The 25,528-nt window shown below is 42.2% G+C and overlaps 1 protein-coding gene across 2 annotated transcripts; it reads left to right on the top strand.

The window, feature by feature from the left end:
* The first annotated feature begins 1,581 nt into the window (after positions 1–1,581).
* On the top strand, positions 1,582–24,541 carry MTHFD2 (methylenetetrahydrofolate dehydrogenase (NADP+ dependent) 2, methenyltetrahydrofolate cyclohydrolase). Of its 2 annotated transcripts, XM_029232624.1 has the most exons (9): positions 1,597–1,697; positions 16,143–16,327; positions 17,768–17,890; positions 18,536–18,688; positions 19,106–19,213; positions 20,256–20,348; positions 20,730–20,855; positions 22,044–22,199; positions 22,520–24,541. In XM_029232624.1, the coding sequence occupies exons 1-9, from the start codon at positions 1,597–1,599 to the stop codon at positions 22,612–22,614; spliced, it is 1,140 nt and encodes a 379-aa protein (XP_029088457.1). In that variant the 3' UTR covers positions 22,615–24,541. The 2 variants fall into 2 exon arrangements, with proteins under 2 accessions (XP_029088458.1, XP_029088457.1); XM_029232625.1 differs by having other exon boundaries at positions 1,582–1,697; positions 22,044–22,784.
* Positions 24,542–25,528: the final 987 nt, after the last annotated feature.

Here is a 25,528-nt window from a genome sequence, read left to right as displayed (position 1 = left end):
CATTCTCTTACATAACCACAATATGATTAGCTACAGGAAATTTAAATTGATACAATGCTATTAACTGATCTACAGACTTTATTATTATTTTGCCAGTTGTCCTATCATGTCCTTTATAGCAAAAAAGAGACAGAAAAAGAAGAAGAATGAAGGAAAAAGAAAGAAAATAATTGGGGGTGTGTGTCTGGGATCACATATTACATTGAATTGTCATGCCCAGGCTCCTTTGATCTAGAAAAGTTCCTCATTCTTTGTCTTTCATGACTTTGACATTTTTGAAGAGTACAGGCTGCTTTTCTTGTAGAACATCTCTTAGTCTTGACTTGTCTGATATTTCCTTGTGATTAGATCTACTAGTACATTGCAAAATTTCAGGAATGTGCCTTTTTCCTGGACTGTTTTAACATTCCAGGTCTATGATCTCTCCTCTCACTGTGTAAATAAGAAATCTGTAACAATTTTAGGGAATTCAATGGTTTAGGAAAATCACTTTATTCAATATTCAGACTTGCTAAGATTTATGAAGTGGTGTGTCTTCCTCAATGCGTCATATCTGAGGGCATATAATGTGTTTTTGTCCTATTACTGGTGTTAATTTTGATCACTTGTTTAAGGTGATGACTGTCAGGTTTCTCCACTGTGAATGTACCATTTTCTCCCTTTTCTATCTTTTTTTTTTTTTTTTAATTTGGTTGCGCCCGGCGGGCTCCTCAATTGCGGCTCGCCGGCTCCACTGTTGTGGTATTTGAATTCTTAGTTGTGGCATGCATGTAGGATCTAGTTCCCTGACCAGGGATCAAACCCCAGCCCCCTGCATTGGGAGCAGAGTGTTTTAACCACTGCGCCACTAGGGAAGTCCCCCCCCTTTGCTATTAAAAAAATACTCTGTGGGAGAGATACTTTGAGACTATGCAAATAGGGCGGCCAGTCAGATAAAATACAGGCAGCCCAGTTTAATTTGAATTTCAGGTAACAGACGAATACCTTTTTAGTAAAGTATGACCCCTCCTCCCAATCCAAATTTAACTGGGCATCTTGTATTTTTATTGCAAGATCTGGCAACACTATGTGCAAATAACTTGGTCCTCATCCAACTTCACTCAGTTGTTTTGACATCCATTGATGATTCTCAATCAATTTTTACTATGATTTTGCCAAATAGTCGTTTTCTAACTGCATCATTCTTCTACATTTATTAGTTGCTATTCCATCTGCCTATCTTTTTATCCACTCTTAAAGCGCCTGGCACACAGTAGGCACTCAGATATTTGGGCAGTGAATGAACGCGTTGGCCGGGCTTCCGTGACAACGTTTGGCAGGGGCTTGTCTTCCTCAGCCAGTCTCGGCAAGCTATCGAGCCTTCGGAACCATCCAGGGCCCCGCTCTTGGCGCTTTTTGCTCCAATCACCAGCATGGCTTTACTGGGCTTCTCTACGTTTGAAAGAAGACAACCGATCGGTTCCTTCAGCTCCAGCGGCCCAACAGACTGCAAGTGGAGAGCCGCAGGGACCAATGGGTGCCGGCAGGAGGCGGGGCCTGCCACGCGACAGCGGTATAACTGCAGGGCCCGCGCGCGTTTGCCTCCCGGCGCTGGCCATGGCTGCAATGTCCCTCTTATCCACTTTGGCCACCCGGCTGCTCCGGCCGGCGCAGAGCTGCCGCCTCCACCATCGCCCCTTCCACCTCTCGGCAGTTCGGTAAGAGGGTCGGGGGGCTGGGTTAGCGCGGAAATCCGAGGGGAACCGAGCGCGGGGCCCGCCCAGGGACTCCCTTCATGAGCATCTCCGTCCCGGGAGGTGGTGGCCACCGAGAAGGGTGTGGCGGGGCGACGTGGCATCCCAGAGTGGCCGCAGCCTACTACCAGGGCGTTCGTTCGGCTGTGTGGGCTGAAATCGAGAGCCCGCCTTTCGGAGGAGCCGGCCTCCTGCAGGCTCCGGGCGTCGTCCTGTCTCAAGGCCAGTCCGCCGGCTGAACGGGGCCCACGGTGTGGAGCGGAGGTGCTGGCGGGCCCTGGGACTCAGCGACTTACCTGGGAGCATACGGAGGTCACCGGCCAGGGCCTGCCGGCCGCCCTTGGCCCTGATACCAAGAGCGGGAAAGCAGAGGAGATGTTTTGGCGAGCGCGGGGAAGAGTTGTGAGTGAGCAGCCTTCAGTGAGCCGTCCCTTCCCGGGACCCTAGCGGCGGTGGGGGTTAGGGCGGAGCCTTGCTCGCCGGGTACCAGCACTTCCCTCCTTCTCCCGGTCGTGGGTGTGGCTCGCGCTGCTCTACAAGCTGCCCCTTTCCCTCCTAAGGGAATAAATGTGTTGTGGTCACCAGGACTTTGACTGCAGCCCACCCGGAGTCGGTCAGTGCCAGACCGAGTAAATTGAGGTGGTAAACGCCCGGGAAGAGAAGAGCGAAAGCTCTGTTTGCGTTTTCTTAGGGAGGTAATAAATATTTCCTGATTTTTTTGGACCTCAAATTCCTATTCTAAACCTAGGTTGAAGAATCTTTTTCTGGGGGGGGGCGGTGGAGGGAGAGCTGTGATTTCGTTCCTTAAAGCTATGCACCCTCTTTCCCGTCAATCTTTAGAGCCTTTACACTGCAGAGACCTAAGCCTTGAAACAGCAGCCCCTTTATCCAGGCACTGTGCTAGGCTGTGCGAATTCAGAGATGGTAAAAGCGATTTTCTTTAGTGGAACTTCCATACTTGTCAAGAGGCAGAACACGTACATGTGGCAGAAAATGTAATTTCCAATCAGTGTAAAAATGCTATTAGAGACGTTTCCAAGGTGCTGTTGGAGCACAGAATGGGGATTAATGCGTTCTTGAAAGAAGACTTCAGAGGGGACATTTAAGGATTTCCTTAGTCTGACCCTGACCTGCCTTTCCAGCCCCATCTTTCATACTGTCTGTTCTCTTCCCTCTTCCTCCCTTCCTGAGTTCTGGCCACATGTGCTTTCATGATTGAAGAGATTTATAAAAATACTCCAATTCCTTACCTAAAGAACTGGAACAGTTTGCTCACACTCTCCAGTAACAAATGCCCTGCTTTTGGGGCTTCCCTGGTGGTGCAGTGATTAAGAAGCTACCTGCCAATGAGGGGGACACGGACTCGAGCCCTGGCCCGCCCGGGAGGATCCCACATGCCGCGGAGCAACTAAGCCCGTGCACCACAACTACTGAGCCTGTGCTCTAGAGCCTACGAGTCACAACTACTGAGCCCACGAGCCACAACTACTGAAGCCCATGCGCCTAGAACCTGTGCTCTGCAAAAAGAGAAGCCACCGCAATGAGAAGCCCAGGCTCTGCAATGAAGAGTAGCCCCTGCTCGTCGCAACTAGAGAAAACCCGCGCGCAGCAATAAAGACCCAATGCAGCCAAAAATAAATAAAATAAATAAATTTATAAAACACAAAAAAACAAATGCCCTCCCTTCACTTCCTTTTCTGAATGAAATGTAGGTTTCCACATCTCTGAAGGCAATAAGTACATTTGGTATTCAGGGTTCTAATGTATTGCTTTGATTACTGCTAGCTGGTAAAATTAAAACATCCTTTAAAAAATATGGGTCTAAGGGCAAGACAGGAATAAAGATGCAGACCTACTAGAGAATGGACTTGAGGATACGGGGAGAGGGAAGGGTAAGCTGGAACAAAGTGAGAGAGTGGCATGGACATATATACACTACCAAATGTAAAATAGCTAGCTAGTGGGAAGCAGCCGCATAGCACAGGGGGAGATCAGCTCGGTGCTTTGTGACCACCTAGAGGGGTGGGATAGGGAGGGTGGGAGGGAGATGCAAGAGGGAAGAGATGGGGACATATGTATACGTATAACTGATTCACTTTGTTATAAAGCAGAAACTGACACCATTGTAAAGCAATTATACTCTAATAAAGATGTTAAAATAAAATAAAATTGAACAGAAATGAAAAAAAAAATATGGGTCTGCATATATTCCTTTTTATGGGGGGGTAGTGTGAGAGTTTTCATGGTTAGAGAGATAGTACTGTAGTCTAGGCGACAGTGAGGTAAAGGAAAAAATGGACTTTGGAGGCAGAAGTTTGTGTTTTAATTTTGTTTCTACTGTCCTCAGTCACTTTTTCTGTATAACATGCTTATAATAGTCCCAAGGTAACTGAGAGTAATATATGTAAAACTCTAAGCAAAATATCTCCCGTTTCAGAGATGTTAGATCCATCCCCCTTTGTGTCTTTGTTCACGCATTACTGGTTCCATTAATTAGTAGATAACAGAACTCTTTCCAAAATAAGTTGATCATGAATTGTAAAATGCACCTGATATTAATTTTTCATGGAAAATTACAGTACTGTAAACTATTGAATTAGAAGGAAAGTGAAGATGCTACTGACTTGGATTTCAGTTTTTAATTTTATTTAGATAGCCCTCTTCTTTCTACTCTGTTGATGCATAATTTTATTGGAAATTTTTCTAAAAACATCTGTGAAAGCACTCCTAAATGTGTTAGCTAATATGGTTAATAAATTTTGGATTCCCCTTGGGACTGATCTCAGTTTCCATTTCCATTTATTTTAGGGTAGCAGTAACTTTATCTGCCCATTGGCAAAAAAAAAAAAAATGTTGGGAAATTAGGTAATGACTCCCTCTCAGGACTGTGTTTCACATTTGGCAGAGTTGTGGTATGCAGGCGAGGGCTAAAACACAGTTATGTTGTAAAAGATACTCATTGCTTTGTGGCTTTGTTTTGGTTCTTGTTACTCTTTGATTTCTTTCTTTCTTTCTTTCTTTTTTTTTTAAGCAAATTGGCATAACATCCAGAAGTTGCCTTTGGAACTTGGAACAATGGATTCTCCCAGAACCCTGTGTCCTTAACTTTATTATATCATGCTTAGCCCAAATGTGCTGCTACCATTTTCTCTAAGTTTACTACTTTCAAAAGGAACTTAAAAAACATTTTTTTAAATGAGCTTTTTAATGAAGTGCAATCTAAGTCCTATTCACTGATTATTTTTATAAAGCTATCCTTATGAGTGTATAAATAGATAAATATATCTATTGTATATTAAGGATGTGTGTGTGTATAAATTTAGCCAACAGAGTTAGATATTAATTTTTAGTGAATATATATGCCTGGCACTTTATTTATTTATTTTCTATTTTTGGCCATGCCACGTGACACGTGGGATCTTAGTTCCCCAACCAGGGATCGAACTCCTGCCCTCTGCATTGGAAGCTCGGAGTCTTAACCACTGGACTGCCAGGGAAGTCCCCATATTCCTGGCACTTTATTTGTTATTTCATTCAATATAAATGACTGTCCTAAGCCCTTTTAAAGTAATCTTTCACTCTATTCTATTCCAGGGTTGGGAATCTATTTCTGGCACAGGGCAGGTATTACTATAATTCAAGAATGTTGGGCTTCCCTGGTGGCGCAGTGGTTGAGAGTCCGCCTGCCGATGCAGGGGACACGGGTTCATGCCCCGGTCCGGGAAGATCCCACATGCCGCGGAGCGGCTGGGCCCGTGAGCCATGGCCGCTGAGCCTGCGCATCCGAAGCCTGTGCTCCGCAACGGGAGAGGTCACAACAGTGAGAGGCCCGCGTACAGAAGAGAAAAAAAAAAAAAGAAAAGAATGTTGCCGGGGTATTTGTATCAGCAAAGCCCTTTTATTTTATTTTATTTTTTTTTAAGATTTTATTACAGTTATCTTTTTTTTTTTAACATCTTTATTGGAGTATAATTGCTTTACAATGGTGGGTCAGTTTCTGCTTTATAACAAAGTGAATCAGTTATACATATACATATGTCCCCATATCTCTTCTCTCTTGCATCTCCCTCCCTGTCCCACCCCTCTAGGTGGTCACAAAGCACCGAGCTGATCTCCCTGTGCTATGCGGCTGCTTCCCACTAGCTAGCTATTTTACGTTTGGTAGTGTACATGTGTCCATGGCACTCTCTCACTTTGTCCCAGCTTACCCTTCCCTCTCCCCGTATCCTCAAGTCTATTCTCTAGTAGGTCTGTGTCTTTATTCCTGTCTTGCCCCTAGGTTCTTCATGACCACTTTTATTTTTTTTTTAGATTCCATATATATGTGTTAGCATACGGTATTTGTTTTTCTCTTTCTGACTTACTTCACTCTGTATGACAGACTCTACGTCCATCCACCTCACTACAAATACCTCAATTTCATTTCTTTTTACGGCTGAGTAATATTCCATTGTCTATATGTGCCACATCTTCTTTATCCATTCATCTGTTGATGGACACTTAGGTTGCTTCCATGTCCTGGCTATTGTAAATAGAGCTGCAATGAACATTTTGGTATGTGCCTCTTTTTGAATTATGGTTTTCTCAGGGTATATGCCCATTACTGGAATTGCTGGGTCATACGGTATTTCTATTTTTAGTTTTTTTAAGGAACCTCCGTCCTGTTCTCCATAGTGGCTGTATCAGTTTACATTCCCACCAACAGTGCAAGAGGGTTCCCTTTTCTCCACACCCTCTCCAGCATTTATTGTTTGTAGATTTTTTGATGATGGCCATTCTGACTGGTGTGAGATATCTCATTGTAGTTTTGATTTGCATTTCTCTAATGATTAATGATATTGAGCATTCTTTCATGTGTTTGTTGGCAATCTGTATATCTTCTTTGGAGAAATGTCTATTTAGGTCTTCTGCCCATTTTTGGATTGGGTTGTTTGTTTTTTTGTTATTGAGCTTCATGAGCTGCTTGTAAATTTTTGAGATTAATTCTTTGTCAGTTGCTTCATTTGCAAATATTTTCTCGCATTCTGAGGGTTGTCTTTTTGTCTTGTTTATGGTTTCCTTTGCTGTGCAAAAGCTTTGAAGTTTCATTAGGTCCCATTTGTTTATTTTTGTTTTTATTTCCATTTCTCTAGGAGGTGGGTCAAAAAGGATCTTGCTGTGATTTGTGTCATAGAGTGTTCTGCCTATGTTTTCCTCTAAGAGTTTGATAGTGTCTGGCCTTACATTTAGGCCTTTAATCCATTTTGAGTTTATTTTTGTGTATGGTGTTAGGGAGTGTTCTAATTTCATTCTTTTGCATGTAGCTGTCCAGTTTTCCCAGCACCACTTATTGAAAAGGCTGTCTTTCTCCACTGTATATTCTTGCCTCCTTTATCAAAGATAAGGTGACCAAAAAAAAAAAAAAAAAAAAAGATAAGGTGACCATATATATGTGGGTTTATGTCTGGGCTTTCTATCCTGTTCCCTTGATCTATATTTCTGTTTTTGTGCCAGTACCATACTGTCTTGATTACTGTAGCTTTGTAGTATAGTCTGAAGTCAGGGAGCCTGATTCCTCCAGCTCCGTTTTTCCTTCTCAAGATTGCTTTGGCTATTCAGGGTCTTTTGTGTTTCCATACAAATTGTGAAATTTTTTGTTCTAGTTCTGTGAAAAATGCCAGTGGTAGTTTGATAGGGATTGCATTGAATCTGTAGATTGCTTTGGGTAGTATAATCATTTTCACAATGTTGATTCTTCCAATCCAAGAACGTGGTATATGTCTCCATCTATTTGTATCATCTTTAATTTCTTTCATCAGTGTCTTATAATTTTCTGCATACAGGTCTTTTGTGTCCTTAGGTAGGTTTATTCCTAGATATTTTATTCTTTTTGTTGCAATGGTAAATGGGAGTGTTTTCTTAATTTCATTTTCAGATTTTTTATCATTAGTGTATAGGAATGCAAGAGATTTCTGTGCATTAGTTTTGTATCGTGCTACCTTACCAAATTCATTGATTAGCTCTAGTAGTTTTCTGGTAGCATCTTTAAGATTCTCTATGTATAGTATCATGTCATCTGCAAACAGTGACAGCAGTGAAGCCCTTTTAAAGAAGTCCTCCTCAACCCTAAATCTGGATTGGATTTGTAAATATTAACATGTTTTGAGTTCCTTAATATATCATGAGTATATATGAAATGCTCTTATATATTTTATGCTCTGCTAGAATTATCATGTAAAATCGGGTAAATGCATTTGGTTTGCTATAAAATTGTGATATCTTCTTCTTTTTTTTTTTTTTTTTAAGTGAAAGAAGGTTTATTCAGGGAGAAACACACTCACTAGACAGAGGGTGGGCCATCTCAGAAGGCAAGAGGCACCAGGGTATGGGGTTGTCAGTTTTTATAGGGGTGGGTAATCATAGGTTGATGAGTAGAAGGAGTATTCCACCTATTTTGGGGAATGGGTGGGGATTTCCAGGAATTGAGCCACTGCCCATTTTTTTACCTTTTATGGTCGGCCTTGGAACTGTCATATGGGTGTGTCATTTAGTGCACTGATGTGTTACAATGAGCATATACTGAGGCTCAAGGTTTGGTGGAAGACAACTTGTCCACCATCTTGGACCTAGCTGGTTCTAACCAATTTATGTGTCCTTGGGCTATGTCATTCTTTTTTTTTTTTCCTGTACGCGGGCCTCTCACTGTTGTGGCCTCTCCCGTTACGGAGCACAGGCTCCAGACACACAGGCTCAGCGGCCATGGCTCACGGGCCCAGCCGCTCCGCGGCATGTGGGATCTTCCCGGACCGGGGCACGAACCTGTGTCCCCTAGCATCGGCAGGCGGACTCTCAACCACTGTGCCACCAGGGAAGCCCCATGTCATTCTTTAAAACGTTGTGCCCTGCCCCCTTCCTGTCTCATTCCCCCCTCAGATTTTACTCCCATAATCTTATGGGAAGCAGAGGGGCAATGGTCTGTCATCTGTAGCTGCTTCAGGGCTGAGTAGGGGCATCAACTCTGCCTGTCAGGGAGTGAAAAATCTCTGGATGCCTGATCTAGGGGCCCCAGGAGCAGGACGGCTTCTTGTTTTAAGTTGACATGAGCTGGAATCATTGCATAGCCATCATCTTGATGTGGAACTGCTTCTGTAGCCTCCCTATGAATCTTCTTGAAGATGAAGCACTTTTGGAACAGCATCAGAGTACAATAGTAACTGTCTATAAATGACAAAAGACTTAAAAGGTTAAATATCTGATTACAGTGTAATTGATAAAGAAGCTTGGTTACTGTTGTGACATAGAACATTTTAAGGTAACAACTAGAACTATAGCATTATACCAGGACATATCCAAATTTTAGAACCTTTACATAATTTTTAGAATGTCTATATTAATAACATTCATCCATACAGTATTTTTTAAATAGTTTTATTGCTCTTGTGATAATGCTGTCTATGTAACTTAACATACTAAATAATACTAGTTAAATATTTCTCTCTGAGATGCCTCAGGGGCCCTCTAAAACACCCCAAAGTTAGTTGAAAGTCAAAAGAACTTTAATTAAAATTTGACATTTGGGAAGTTTGTCAAAAAGTTTTAAAGCACTTGATCAAATAAAATCATTGGTCACTATGAGACAATACTTATTTCTTAACCGAAGTGTCAAGAGATCTCAAAAGCGAATACAGATTAAAGGCAAAGAAACTCACACAATCTGTTATCAAAAGCGGCATAACTTTTCAGTATTTTTTCATTCCTCACACGTTCTTTTACTGAAAACACATATCTTACCTTCCTTATAAGTTTCTTCCTCATTGAGTTACTCCCATAACTAAATTTGCTAACAAATTTGCAATACATATAATAAGGTCTAGTAAATCTAGGTAGAACAGAAGTATTTTTTCTTTAAGTTTTTTTTTAATTTATGTATTTTTTATTTATTTATTTTTGGCTGTGTTGGGTCTTCGTTGCTGCTCTCGGGCCTTCTCTAGTTGCGGTGAGTGGGGACTACTCTTTGTTGCGGTGCGCAGGCTTCTCACTGCCGTGGCTTCTCTTGTTGTGGAGCACGGGCTCTAGGCGCACGGGCTTTGTAGTTGTGACACGCGGGCTCCGTAGTTGTGTCTCACGGGCTCTAGAGCGCAGACTCAGTAGTTGTGGCACACAGGCTTGGCTGCTCTGCAGCATGTGGGATCTTCCCAGAGCAGGGCTCAAACCCGTGTCCCCTGCATTGGCAGGCGAATTCTTAACCACTGCACCACCAGGGAAGCCCACAACAGAAGTATTATACTTAACATTGATGACTCTAAAGACATGTCTATATTAATCAAACCAACAAGCTTAAGCTACCTTCAATACCAGATATCAGTTTAGTACTGAATATTTTACAGATAACATGAACCTGAAGTTCATTCTGGCTAGATTACTTTCTATTTCTAAGTATTTGTATAAGCATTTGATTTTCTTTAAGTCAACTAAATAGAGCTCTTTTATGAATTAATTTTTGGCAATACCGTACATCTGCAGCACACACATAGATACATACAAACATACAAACAAACACAGAAGCCTCATAATTCCCATTCCAAAATTTTAGCCAAGAGTCACGTACAGCATCAGTCTACAAAGGAGGTTGGATTAAAATTGGGTTTCTGGCAGGTGGAACAAATCAAGCTCACTTGTCTAGATGGCTAAACCCTTTTTACTCATATTTATGGAAAAGATACTTAAGATTTTTTTTTTTTTTTTTTGCAGTACGTGGGCCCCTCACTGTTGTGGCCTCTCCCATTGCAGAGCATAGGCTCAGCGAGCCCGCTCCGCGGCATGTGGGATCTTCCCTGACCGGGGCACGAAACCGTGTCCCCTGCATCGGCAGGCAGACTCTCAACCCCTGCGCCACTGGGGAAGCCCGATACTTAAGATTTTTATTTGTCCATGACAAGTTCCAAATTATTTACCCCCTTTTTCAAAATTTGCATTTTAAAAAGATGGCAGAGATAAGGGTTCCTGGAAAAAAACAGGTAGGATATTTGCATCTCAAAGGCACAGGTAAGTTCCTCCTTTGTTTCCCCTTTGTTTAATACTTACAAGCCTCTTCAGATAAATAGGGAAGGTTTGGGGAGTGGTAAAAGGATTGTGAGTTTTGGATTTGTTTTTTGGAGCTACATCTCTGGTCCTGTAAAGACTACATTTGTAAAATAAGGACAGGTGTTTTTTTTTTTTTTTCTTTTTTTTAAAGAATTGGGTGGCTACCACAATGATATTGAAGGACTGCTATACATTTACCTATGTTGAGGTATGTTTTACTTTCCTCATTTAGCTTAGGGGAGAAGTCCTTCTGCCAAATTTCTATCAGGTATGGTTAGCTTAGTCAGACCAGTGGCCTCCCATTTTGGTACTCTATTTACAAGCACTTTTGGTCATCCTCCCTGGGTTTAAGAAATTTTTAAATTATGGCCCTCAGTCAGGCCTTTGATCTGAGGCGGCTTGCCTACGGCCTCACGTGATCGCATTTTTAAAGGTAGCTGGACAATTTCTAGCCCACGTTTTTTTCTTTTTTTTGGTCCATTCCATTCCTATCATGTAAGCACCCTCAGCTTGAATTTTATAAGCACACAGAGTGGAGGCATTCATGGCATTTCAGTGTCTGGATCTGTCCAGTCAAAGGCAAAGAGATACTGGGGTGCAGGGGAATGCAGAAGAAAGCAACCTTTAGTTCTAGAGCTATGAACTAGTTTAACAGCCCATAGTTTAAAAGCTTAGATGGGGTGGAATGGAGATCTCCTCTCGCTGGGACTGAGGTAGATTCCTCTGACCAAGAGCAATTGTTTTTCTTGGTGGGTGCTATCTCTGTGAGGATCTCCAGCTTGGATTATTGTCGGGAATTTAGTGAGCAAGTCCCTTGCCAACAAGGGGAGGGAGCACTAAGGCATGAGCAGAAACTGATGTGCAAAGGTAAAATTTCCTAGCAAGCAGTTGAGGGAAGGAGTGAATCACTGGTTTGGGGCTTTCCATCAATCCCTGTTATTATACAGCTTGTGGAGGACAAGGGTCCAGGGAAATCAGTCACCACAGAGTAGGCGGCCCAGGTATCTAATAAGAAAATAACTTTCCTACCTTCCATGTCAAAGGTTACCCGAGGCTTCTCCGGAGAAATGACCAGGTGTCCTTTGGGAGCCAGGGAGGGTCCCAGGCCCCATCAGTCTTCGATCTTCCTGGCCATCATTGCTTTGGGAGGTCCGAGTCCCCTTCGGGACTGGGAGCAGTTCTGCTTCCAGTGACCCTCTGATTCACACTTAAAACAGATGCTTTTTGGCAAGATAGTGACTCTGATCCAGCATTCCTGGATCCTGTCCTCACCATGGGCCTTCGCAAGGAATGGTAACCCTGAGGTGGTGCAGTGGTTAGGGCTGCTGCCAATTGCTGTGCTTTTTGCTGTTGTCCCTGAATCCTTTTTGCCTCTCTATTGTTAAATACTCCAAAGGCCAAATCCATGAGCTGATTTATGGGGGTCTGGTGTCTCCAGCTCCTCGGATGCGGCATCAGGGGTAAATGGTCCGGAAGACTGTCCCCCCTCACAATTGGGGGAGGTAGGAGTTCACGGTAGACCTCTCGGGGAGGTGGACTCATAAAGAGATCATCTAAAACATTTGGCTCCTGTGAAGAAGGCACTTTGAAAGGGGTGTGAGCCAGGTACACCCGGCAGTTCTTTAGACCTGGATTATGGAATAGAGTCATGAACATTTGGATGTATGGGACTTCCCCCCATTTACCTTTCCTTTTACAAAATAGGTCCAGTTGCAAGATGGTATTGTAATTCAATGACCCAATTTTTTTTTGGCCAGATCACTTCGTCCCCTAGTTTGTACTGGGACCATACAGTATTGCAAAAGAAAATTAATTTTTTTCTTAAACCACCCTGTCTAAATTTTCCCCAGTTAGTTAATATGCATCTGTAGCAGGGAAGAGCCAAATCAGACTACTACATGTTGGATCTGTTTCATTTACTTTATCTTTTTATTTATTTATTTGATGTTTATTTTTACTTTTATTTTTGGCTGCATTGGGTCTTTGTTGCTGCGTACGGGCTTTATCTAGTTGCGGCGAGCAGGGGCTAGAGCAGGGGCTACTCGTCGTTGCAGTGTGTGGGCTTCTCATTGCAGTGGCTTCTCTTGTTGCGTAGCACGGGCTCTAGGCGCGCGGGCTCAGTAGTTGTGGCTCAGGGCTCTAGAGCGCAGGCTCAGCAGTTGTGGTGCACTGGCTTAGTTGCTCTGCGGCATGTGGGATCTTCCCGGACCAGGGCTCAAACCCGTGTCCCCTGCATTGGCAGGCAGATTGTTAACCACTGTGCCACCAGGGAAGTCCTGTTTCTTTTACTTTAACCTTTGCTTTCTGCTGCTTTTTTCACTAAAAGGATACTGTCTATACATAATGGCCTGCCTTGGGGAACCCTGCCCCTCTGCCTGAATGTTAAACCAAAGTGCCTTTGTTCAGGGAAACATCCAGACCCTGTTCCACTTGTGGATGGCTAAAAGAAAGAAGAAATTAACACGTCCCCTCCCCGAGACTGGCCATTCCAGGTGATATTTGCAGAACTTATGGCCTTTTTACTTTATTTCCTCATCTCCTTCCCTTCTCTGTGCTATAAAAGAAACTGGCATCCAAACCATGGTAAGATGGTTATTTTGAGACTTTAGTCTGCCATCTTCTTGGTTTGCCGGCTTTCCGAATAAAGTCGTATTCCTTGTCTCAATACCTCATCTCCCATCTGTTGGCCTGTCGTGCAGCGAGCAGGGCGAGCTTGGACTCGGTAACACATCCTAGCAGCGAGTCCTTCGGGATGCTTGTAGTTGCCCCCATTTTTTAATTGGGATGTCCTGATAAGATGGGAGTCTGATGGATACCGGCCAGGTGGTAGTTATTTGTCCTGACATTCTCCTAGTGTCAACAGTGGGGTCCCTGTGAGCACCCGAAATCTGCCTGGTCGGTGAGCCTGAGTAGGCCCTTTGGATTAGTCAAGGAAAGGAACAAGAGCCAGTGAGAGAAAAAGCAACCAGAGTCCCAGGGCCTAAATCCTTCAGAGAGGGAGGGAGGAGGCCTAGGCCCTGAGCCAACTAAATGGATTAACTTTATCAATTAAACAAAAGAAAAACAAATAGAAGGGTAGGGCTGAAGGACCACAAGGCAGTGATAACAATACAAGGTAACAGCTCCCCTCAGGATATGGTCCTTTAGATGGTGAGGAGGGCTACCTCTCCACAGAAGTAAAAGAGGCAACACCCAACGTGCTGGCAAAGCCAGCTGGGAGGCTCAAGGATAAGTAGACAGTCCAAGAAGTCAAGAGAGAAGGAGGATAAGAGAAATCCAGGACAGGAGGGAAGGTGTACAGCCATGATGCTTCCTAAGAGAGATTTGTAAGCCTGCTGAGAAAGGTGCTCACCCACTTCCTCTGCTGAGGGGTTGATAAAGTCTGCCTGGGACCCCCACAAGAGAAGTGCTTATGCACACTTCTGCTCAGGGGTGTCTTCTTAATACTTCAAAAGATGTAAGTACAAATTAATGTTTAATATAAGGTTTAGATATAAAATTACTGCATTATATCTAAGACATTGAGATTTGGTTTAAAGTAGATATTTAATCACAGTGCAACTGAAAAGCAGGCATTGAAGGCTTAGACCATTAAAGCTTTAAAGTTTTTAATTAACAGTGGCCTTGAGAATTAATTATATCTGACCATACAAGATATCCAGTACCTTGATGTTATCCCTGAGAATTAAATATGTGCTATAAGGGGAAACAGATTGTTTCAGTGTTTCAAACAATTGTATTCTTCATTGGTGTTGAGGTTGGAGCATTCCTTATGACACTGGGGACAAAAATCTAACGGGAAAGTCTTGTTTTCAGTGAGGTGTTTTTTCTTTTTTTTTTAATTTAATTAATTAATTAATTTATTTTTGGCTGCTTTGGGTCTTCGTTGCTGCACACGGGCTTTCTCTCTAGTTGCTGTGCGCGGGCTTCTTATTGCAGTGGCTTCTCTTGCTGCGGAGCACGGGCTCTAGGCGCGCGGGCTTCAGTACTTGTGGCTTGCGGGCTCTATAGAGCGCAGGCTCAGTAGTTGTGGCCCACGGGCTTAGTTGCTCCGCGGCATGTAGAATCTTCCTGGATCAGGGCTAGAACCCGTGTCCCCTGCGCTGGCAGGCAGATTCTTAACCACTGCACCACCAGGGAAGTCCCCAGTGTGTTTTTTCTTAAGGAATAGATGCTTGTCCTATTTTAAATAATGGGAACTTTAAGCATATATGTGGAAATAAGAAAACCAGGAATCTTACATGTTGGAACCCAGGAAGAACTGTTCTTATTGTTCTTACTAATTCTTATTGGGGAGAGATAGGCTTTCAGAGATTTGAATATGTTTTTGGGAACTGAAGGTTCTTCTAGATCTGAGTTTTCTCATTGTCTCACCCCCAACAAGCAGTTTCTCATCCCTGTGGTTCTAGCGTGTGAATGTAGTTCAGAGAGGAGCGTTTACTGGTCCAGTTCACTACCACCGCTCCCGGTGAATAAACTCTTGCACCAGCTGGACCACTGGCCAGCCTAGAAATTGTTATTCTTGGCGTCAGATACTTACTCCTGGTGTGTCAGCTGTGGATGGGGCACTGGGGTCTCGGGGTAGAGCACACTGCCACCTATGAGATGGAATCGCCTTAGTCCCCCTTCCAATCCCTATTCTTCATCAGGAAAGTCTTTTCCAGGAGTGGTTGTAGGGAGTGGTAGGTATTTGAGGTTTGTCTAGCATATTGCTTATTGGTTTAACTGCATAGCATAATTTATATATTTAAAAGCATGTATAAATTAAAAGCCAATTCACTAACTGGGAAATGATTTAAAAGCATGTATAAATTAAAAGCCAATTCACTAACTGGGAATGTAGGACGTACATGACGTCCCTAGTACTTATTTATCTTATAACTAAAAGTTTGTACAGTCATCCCTCAGTATCTGAAGGGGTTTAGTTCCAGGAACCCCCAGGATACCAAAATTCCCAGATGGTCAAGTCCCTTATATAAAATGGCATAGTATTTGTATATAACCTCTCCTCCCATATACTTTAAATCACCTCTAGGTTATTATACCTAATACCATGTAAATGCTGTGTTAATAGTGTAAATACAATGTAAATAGTTGCCAGGTGCAGGGCAAATTCAAGTTTTGCTTTTTGGAATTTTTTTTGCCAATATTTTCGACCCATGGTTGATGAATTCTCAAATGCAGAACCTGCAGATAGGAGGGCCCACCATGCCTTTTGACCACCTTCCAATTTCCCCTCCCCCACCTCCTGAAGTTTTGGGTATTTAATAACACTTTTGTAGCCTGATCTTTACTCTTTACAAAGATTCAAGCTATTTGTTTTTGTGATTCTGTTGCCTTCTGCAGAAATGAAGCTGTTGTCATTTCGGGAAGGAAACTTGCTGAGCAGATCAAGCAGGAAGTGCGGCAGGAGGTGGAAGAGTGGGTGGCGTCAGGCCACAAACGGCCGCACCTGAGCGTCGTCCTGGTTGGTGAGAATCCCGCAAGTCACGCCTATGTCCTCAGCAAAACCAGAGCAGCTGCCGATGTGGGTGTGTGTCACTCTCAGACCCCGACTGCTGTTAAACTGAGACTGACCTGAGGCAAACTCTATTGCACTTTATGATTCCTTTTTCTGATTAGAAGACCCAGGCAGAGGAGGCTAATGTGATTGAACTGTATCCAAATATTTGTCATAAAGAAATCAGGCTGTCTCTTGGGGAGGCTTATAGACTAGGACAGCAGGAATATGGTTGGTATTCTTGGTGTCTTCTGGAATGTAATCTAAACTCTGTTCTGGTCTAACATTTGATAGGTGACCCTGAACACAGTTTACATCTGCTTTCCTTGAGCAATAATGAGTCTGAATGAGGTGTTTGAGCATTTGGTTGAGGAGACCTCAATGATGTGGCCTAGAACACAGTCATGGATTTGAAGGAAATGACTCTGACTTCTTTGAAATAGCCTTTGATTTCTCCACCAGTTGGTTCCAAAGCCAATCAAATCAGCAGTTTAGAAGTGGTTGGAGGTTTGAGTGCAGAAGGCACAGGTCTGAGTGATGGGAGGTTTGTGTTCTAGGTCTCGCTATACTGCAGACCCTGTGTGGCCGCAGGCCAGAGGTGGGTAGGCTCAGCTGTGCCGTTGCCAGCTTACCTGTGGGTCAGTGGTCTGAGAGCTGTGTGCCTGCCCTTCTGAAGGGCTGTGAAACCACTGGCGTGTCTGGCCAGTGTTACTGGACTGTGAGCCCTTAGTATACTCTATTCTTTATCACTGAGGAATGAAGCCTCCTGCCCTTTTCATTGAAAAACTTTAGAACCTCTAGAAAATAGTAAGCCATGGCTTTCTAAGACATTGGGATGGGAGGTAGTGTGATACAGTGGAAAGAACATGGACTTTGGAACGGGAAAGATTGTCACCAGCCAGCTTGTGTTTCAATTTCACTGAGCCTTGTCTATAAAATGAGGTTGATGAGGATTATGTAGTACAATATATAGGAAGTGTCAAGCTAGGGGGAAGGGGAAGCTGGGACAAAGCGAGAGAGAGGCATGGACATATATACACTACCAAACGTAAAACCGATAGCTAGTGGGAAGCAGCCGCATAACACAGGGAGATCAGCTCGGTGCTTTGTGACCACCTAGAGGGGTGGGATAGGGAGGGTGGGAGGGAGAGAGATGCAAGAGGGAAGAGATATGGGGATATATGTGTATGTATAGCTGATTCACTTTGTTATAAAGCAGAAACTAACACACCATTGTAAAGCAATTATACCCCAATAAAGATGTTAAAAAAGAAAAGAAAAGAAAGTATCAAGCTAGTATTCTTTAGTGTTTGTATTTGGGAAGTTACTTAAGTTTACTTGTGAGCCGATTCAAGCTTTCCAGCTACCAGGGTGGGTATGATGATAAAAAGCCTCGCTGGTAGCATGGCAGACAACGTAGCATTGTCTCAATAAATGCCTCTTTTTTTCTTACCTTGAAATTTTCTTATAGGAATCAACAGTGAGACAATTGTGAAACCAGCTTCAATTTCAGAGGAAGAACTGTTGAATTTAATCAATAAACTAAATAATGATGATAACGTAGATGGCCTCCTTGTTCAGCTGCCTCTTCCGGGTGAGATTTGGACATCACCATTTAAAATGATTTCTGAGGATTTCCCTGGTGGTCCAGGGAGTAAGGCTCTGTGCTCCCAATGCAGGGGACCTGGGTTCGATCCCTGGTCAGGGAACTGGATCCCGCATGCCGCAACAAAGATCCCACATGCCGCAACAAAGATCCCACATGCCGCAGCTAAAGATCGCGCATGCTGTAAGGAAGATCCCGCATGCTGCAACTAAGACGCGGTGCAGCCAAATAAATAAATATTTTAAATGATATCTGAGGAATGGAGAGGCTTGTTTACTTTATACAACTGGCCCCTTGTGTGGATTTGATATAAAGGGGAGGTAAACTCAAGAGAGAGAGTATGTTATTAGATATGGGACAGACCTACTCAGAATACCAATTACTCCTTGATTTGGTATTGAGATCTTAAAGCAAAGGACCGTGGAAGGAAGCAGTTGTACAATAGGACACTGGCTTTGATCTTGGCGTTTGGCTTTGCTCGATGTGTGTTCCTTATATGCAGATGAAGAAATAAGTCATGGGGGCGAGCTGTAAAAGCGGAATAGGTTTTTGTGGCAAACCAGGTAAGCTGGAGTCAAGCAGTGCTAACTACGTAACAGTGACTTAAGACCACCGCTCTGATTTCTTTTTCAGAGCACATTGATGAGAGAAAGATCTGCAATGCTGTTTCTCCAGACAAAGATGTTGATGGCTTTCATGTAATTAACGTAGGGCGAATGTGTTTGGACCAGAATTCCATGTTGCCAGCTACTCCATGGGGTGTGTGGGAAATAATTAAGCGAACTGGTAGGTATATCCGTCTCAGTATTATCAAGGCAGTACTTACAAATGGTAAAAATTCATGCAAAGAGTGGAAACTCCCACCCCACAGCCTCTAGTCCTGCTCCCCAGAGCCTAACTCCTTTAGCAGTTGCCGACAACTGTTTTTGCTGTTTAATCCAGAAACTTCTGAGGGAAACTTAAGCTTTACTAGTGGTGACTGTGCAACTCATAACATTTTGCAGCTTATAAAATGTTTCCTTTTAGCTTTCGCTCTGTGTAGCGAGTGACAGTCCAGTTGACTGATGAGGCAATAAGCTTAGTGAATTCCTTCATTATCACAATTAGAGTCACATCCTAGGCCATCAGCCTTCCTTTTCCTTAGGTGCTCTTTCTAAGATAATTAGGCCCTATCTTAAATGCAAATATATTTATTTTTCATAGGTATTCCAACCCTGGGGAAGAATGTGCTTGTGGCTGGAAGGTCAAAAAACGTTGGAATGCCCATTGCAGTGCTGCTGCACACGGATGGGGCGCACGAACGTCCTGGAGGTAAGGGTTTTGCTCCCAGGGATGAGTCCTCTTCTCCCTTACGAGAGACAAGAAACGCTTGAGAGACTGCCCTGTGGATGTTTGGAAGTGTTAACTTTGTTTTTGTTGTAATTTTGTTAATAGGTACCTGGGGAGTAATCTTTGTAGGAGAAGCTGTATTCAGTGTCACTTGAAAGTTCATTTATATTCACTAGTATGGAACTAGTTCAGAGATAGATATGCCTCAGAAATTTGAGTTTTGAGTATAAGCGTGGTTGTAGACAATTAGAATTTCCAGTTACGGCTTTGATAGTTGGAGCTAAGATGTAGAACTTATTCAAAGTTAGTGTCCTGTTCTGTGCCATTTGGTAGAAAAAAATCTTAGACCAGTGCAAAGGATTGAATTGCTATTACTGTAATGTGTCATCATTGTGTCAAGTTCTATTTGAGACAAAGCTTCAAATCAGAGTTAATGTGATTATCATAATATGACTATACATGATTATATCAGAAATAACGTCAAAACTAAATATTTCCAGGTATCTTTCAGCACACGTTTAAGAAAAATCCTTGAGTAATCCTAGTGATATTTTGTTTAGAAAGACTGTTAAATAGGATGAGGAATAAATCTAAAGATGTATGACTCCAAAGGGTGGAGCTAGAACTAACAGGTAAAAGTTGAGTATTTGGTTTTTTTCTTGTTTGTTTGGGTTTTTTTTGCGGCACGCGGGCCTCTCACTGCTGTGGCCTCTCCCGTTGTGGAGTGCAGGCTCAGCGGCCACGGCTCACGGGCCCAGCCGCTCCGCGGCACGTGGGATGTTCCCGGACCGGGGCACGAACCCGCGTCCCCTGCATCGGCAGGCGGACTCTCAACCACGGCGCCACCAGGGAAGCCCTGAGTATTTGTTTTTTTTTTTTTAAAAAAGGACAACTGGCTGCCCAGAAAGTATGGCACAGAAACTGTCAATTATTTTTTCAGAGATGTTGAATTTCTGCCATGTTTTGCCTAGTTGAGATCTCATCCAATCCCAGCTCTGATTCGGAAATATTTTTTAACTCCTAGGTGATGCCACTGTCACGATATCTCATCGATATACTCCCAAGGAGCAGCTGAAGAAACATACGGCTCTTGCTGATATTGTGATCTCCGCTGCAGGTGCGAGCACCAGGGAAGGGGCGGGAGCACGTCACCTCAGGGTGAAGATGGGACTCTCATCTTCGAATTTGCCTGCTGCACTGCTGTTCCATTCATTATTCCCCTAGGATTGATAACGTGAGCTGCTTACAAACATGAGGAGAGGGTCGTGGTTGGAATACTGATTTCTGGCATTCCATTATACATTTGATGGATGAATGTTTTTTCTACAGCCTGTTTACTATATGAAGTTTAAACATTTCCTGGGTTAATAGTTTTTATAGTTTTTGTAAAACAAGCTAATTCGTTCTTCCAGGTCTCTTGCAATTGAAAGTCGATAAGAATCTTATCTAAGAATCTTCTTTTCAGTACTAAACCGATCATTCCTATCTCCATCTCTAGGCATTCCAAATCTGATCACAGCAGATATGATTAAGGAAGGAGCAGCTGTCATTGATGTGGGAATAAACAGAATTCAAGATCCCATAACTGCTAAACCCAAGTTGGTTGGAGATGTGGATTTTGAAGGTAAATGGTATAATTTTTTAAAAATATAAAAGTCAATAAATACTATCGTTATTGGACATTTAGGGCAGACTATTTTAACTGTTAAAGTTATGTTACCTTGGTAATGCCATTTAAAATGCTTTCCATGAGAATTAATTAAGAAAAATCTTTTTAACAATTACAGTCATTCTAGAATTATTTTAGGTGTTTGTATCATCAAATTACGGAGAACAGATATAGAGTTTTCAGAGAATTGTTTTGGTTTTTTCCACTTAGGTCTATTTTATAATTAAAACAACTTCAAGACTTTTAACAAGTCTGAAAATTTAATGAAGTGATTTTCCTAAACTATTGAGTCTCCTAAAAAGTGTTACAGATTTCTCATTTTCATACTGGGAGGAGAGATCACAGACCTGGCATGTTAAAAGTATGGGACAGAGCCAAATTGCTAAAATTTTGGAATTTGCTAGTAGATTTCTCCTTTCAGTTCTGATTTTATCTGAATTTTATGCCAATAATCCTATTTCTAGCTTTCTGTTTCCTCTAAAGCAGTCAGACCCAAGCCTAGGTATCTTAAGTATTTTTCCCTTTAGATTGGAGTAAAAAAAATCTTACTTTTTACTTTCCAGAAAATCACTTTGCTTGATGCTTTGGGCAAACAGTATAGTTAAATAAATAGGATAAAATTAAGAGAATATTGTAGGCAGGTATTAATTGAAGTAATACTTATTATTATTATAGTTACACTTCCCATACAGTTAACCTACTGAGATGTTTCTTTTTAAGTTGATTTAATATGGAGGAAAAGTATGGCTGGTAAATTATAGGTTATTTAGATATATAAATATTCACTGAACAACTCTGCTTATTATATGTGTGTTATTGATTTATTTATTTTTGGCCGCTCCACACAGAATGCGGGATCTTAGTTCCCCCACCAGGGATCGAACCCGCGCCCCCTGCAGTGGAAGAGCAGAGTCCTAACCACTGAGCTGCCCGGGAAGTCCCTATATGTGTGTTAGTTTATATTAGTATGTTCAAAAGCCTTTACTCTTGAGTAATGTAGCTGTGATTTTTTTGAATGAGTTTGAGGCTTATGAAGATGCTTATGTATTTTATTGCTTTTTCTTTGAATGCTTCTTCCATGATAAAGTACATACAGGTCCTTTGCCATAATTAAAGCAGTCTGCCTGTCTTATTTCTATGTAGGAGTCAGGAAGAAAGCCGGTTACATCACTCCAGTCCCTGGGGGTGTTGGTCCCATGACAGTGGCAATGCTAATGAAGAATACCATTATTGCTGCAAAAAAAGTGCTGAGGCTTGAAGAGCGGGAAGTACTGAAGTCTAAGGAGCTTGGAGTAGCAAGTAATTAACTATTGCGTCTTCTGTGTCACGAACAGCACTCCAGGCTAGTTCACGAGGAAAACCAGGCCAATAGAAATGCAATATTTATTCTACTTAAATGGTTTAAAACAATGCTTTCTATTTATTTGTAAGCTTAAATGGGTGGGTGTTTGCACACATAGCCCTGCAGTTACCCACCAGGGAACATGCCACTATCGTGCTGGGTCATGGGATCCAGCCAAGAGAAGCCATTAACCTACTGATTAACAGGGGGGCGCTGTCACACTGAGAATGGCTGCCTAACTTTGTCAACCACTTCAGTTAAAATTTGTCTTTTTCAGGAGGACAGCTATGCTTACCGCTATACCACCAACGCTGCACAAATTTGTCTTTTCTACGATTGCATTTCCCAAGTGCTATTCCAATAATGAGTTGATGCTCACTTTAGGTTCCAAACCTTTTGAGTTCAACTGGTCAAACCAAAGGAAAAATGTTGCAAGAGAAAATTAGGGAAAAGGTAAAAAAAGAAAGAAATGATGGTAGTTGAGTAGGAAAAAAATTACCCTAATTTAATATATGTACTGATTGATAACCAGAAGAAAAACTACATGTTAATAGCCTCCTAAGCTGTCATTTTGTAGCTTTTAGTCATTGGGAAAATGTTTGGGGTTGTTTCATTTGCTATTAGCCCTCGTTTTATGTTCGTTACCATCCCTGAGGTTTCCCCATTTCAGTTTTCTAGGATTGAAAGGCTTATTTTATAAATTATTCATGTGTGTTGTCATATTTGACTTTCCTACATCCTTAAACTTCACTGTCAAATTTTTATACTGTTGGGGGTGTCTGTATGGTTTCTTTAGTGTATCTTAAAACCTGTATTTGGAAAACATAACTTGGGCTTCATGATCATCAGGGCAGCTTGTATAAGTGTGCAACTCACTTTTCCACCAAAGAACTGTCAAGAGCTGCTGGCTTTTCTCTGATGCACCTGTTGGCTTTCCTTGATTGATTTTTGAGAACTTGAGTTAATACTGAATTTAATCAGACTTTCTGATTAAAGGACTTTTTTCCTTCATTTCGTTTTTTTAAATAAAACACTTCTGACTGGTATAGAATGAGTTTCTGAAATACTGTATCTTTCTGCTACTATCTTGTTGTGACCTAATTTTTCTCATTGGATGTAATCAACCTAAATATTCCTGTATTTGGTAATACCCAATCCAATGCCTTAAACAAATTGGTTTAAAGAGCTGTGGAGAAACCAGCCTAGTCCTTTTAATCTTACATCCCAAAAGGTTGTGCCAAGCCAGGAGTTTAATCTGTAAGAGTCATTTAAGTGGTTAGTCTTGTTCTGATTATTTTCTAAACCATATGTTCAATTTACACAGGACTTCTTGATGTGCTTTGCCAAGCCCCCCCCCCCCGCCATATATATAAATTTTTTTCATGTGTCTGTGTGTGTGTTTAAAGCATTAGTTTGATCGCACAGATTGAAAGGTATTTGCTGTGGCACATTTGCAGCGAGGATAGGTCCGGTGTATTCTGCTCAAGGGCTAGGTATTTGGCTTTCATGCAGGCAGAAGCAACTCCTGTTCCTGGCAGCTTGAGGCAGAGAGGAAGGAGAGCAATGCAGAGCTGACCTTCTCCCCCTCCTTGTTCATGTGCCGCCTTTATGCTTTTTCTTATACATTTATTTATTTTATTCATTTGTTTTGGGCTGTGTTGGGTCTTCGTTGCTGCGCACGCTTTCTCTAGTTGTGGTGAGCGGGGGCTACTCTTCATTGCAGTGCGTGGGCTTCTCATTGCGGTGGCTTCTCTTGTTGTGGAGCACGGGCTCTAGAGCACAGGCTCAGTAGTTGTGGCGCACGGGCTTAGTTGCTCCACAGCATGTGGGATCTTCCCTGACCAGGGATCGAACCCGTGTCCCCTGCATTGGCAGGCGGACTCTCAACTACTGCGCCACCAGGGAAGCCCGTCGCCTTTATGCTTTTGATAGTTTTCTGGAGACGAAGAGGGGTGATAGTTGCTAGAGATATTTTTGCAAGTGAGGTGTAGTTCCTGTACATCAGCCATGCCTGCTGACTCACCCAAATTATCAAACATGGAGCGAGACGAGCAGACAGGATTAAGTTTTATTGAACCGTAGTTACAAGTTATTGTTACTGCATGGAGAAGTACCAATCTGACAACCTATTAAAAGCGATGGAAATTAAAATGTTCGTGTGTGTGTGTACAAAATGCAAATGACAGGCAATGTGAAAATTACAGTGATCAGTTTACAACAACAAAAAATTAACATTCTAGTTTTCCAGCTTGTTTGATTAATCAAGCACATTTACTCCTGAATCCACAACATTTCTACAATTCAATTTGGACAAAATGCTATTGGAAATCAGCCAGTTTTTAAAACTGAAATGTTAAGGGTAGATTGTTAGCTCTCCCAAAATTGGTGCAGATGAAGACAAAGAATTTATACTTAAGCTCAGGCAATCGTCCTGGATTAGTGAAAAGCTAAGTAATTCTGGGGCTCTCAGTAGAAGTGGTGGAGGTTTAGAGCTTTACCTCATGGCAGTATCCTTGGAAGGGCGTTCTGAGATTTAATTTAATAAACACTGAGAGCTTTCTATGGACCAGGCACTGTACTGGCTCTGGGGATTACAGAGGCAATTAACTGTCCCTGTACTCAAGGTGGTTAATGATCTAGTGCCATTTGTCTTTAAAAAATAGAAAGGGATAAAGAAAAAGCACCTGCATTTGTCATCTTGAGTAAATGTGGTAACCGTAACCAAAGTGATTTACTCAAGATTCAAATCCACAGTTTTTTTGGAGAAGGTAAATGTCAGATGCATTGTGGCTATCAGGCACACAGTAGGTGGTAAATAAACAAGGTTGGTGTTTGTTAAATGTGACTTGAAGATAAGAAGACTGATCTTAAGTTTCATGAGGAAAAGAGTTTGCTTCACTATTAACGGGTTTTAAATCTACCCAATTTGTTTCTAATTATTCCTTTAAAGTACTAGTCTGACTAGTATTGCAGAGTTTTAATCTTCCAAAATTTCACATGAGCCCTGCCTAATATGCAATGTTAATGTGAATGCAAGTTTGACTTTGGGAATCAGGCCATTGAAAACTCGCAGGAAAGACCTACCCAAATGCATAATGAAATGTGACTCTGGGCTTTAAAAACCAGTGATACTAATTTAGAGGATCATTTTGTTGATTTGCCATGTGATTTGAGATTTCATTTTAACAGGAACTATTTTGTTTTTAAAATATCCACTCAAACATGTTGGTTCTTTCGTTACCAGACTTTTAGAAATAGCTTTCAATCTGGAAAAGCCCCAGGCACA

This window comes from Monodon monoceros, unplaced genomic scaffold, assembly GCF_005190385.1.
Source record: "Monodon monoceros isolate NGI ecotype Baffin Bay Population unplaced genomic scaffold, NGI_Narwhal_1 Super_Scaffold_19, whole genome shotgun sequence".
Taxonomy (NCBI): domain Eukaryota; kingdom Metazoa; phylum Chordata; class Mammalia; order Artiodactyla; family Monodontidae; genus Monodon; species Monodon monoceros.
This window is presented reverse-complemented; position numbering and strand designations above follow the sequence as displayed.

Excerpts from the sequence above, each read along its gene's own strand:
- MTHFD2 (XM_029232624.1), top strand. The coding sequence starts at position 1,597 with ATGGCTGCAATGTCCCTCTTATCCACTTTGGCCACCCGGCTGCTCCGG. Across the intron at positions 1,698-16,142 it reads TTCCACCTCTCGGCAGTTCG|AAATGAAGCTGTTGTCATTT; the intron begins GTAAGAGGGTCG and ends TGCCTTCTGCAG. Across the intron at positions 18,689-19,105 it reads GGAAATAATTAAGCGAACTG|GTATTCCAACCCTGGGGAAG; the intron begins GTAGGTATATCC and ends TATTTTTCATAG.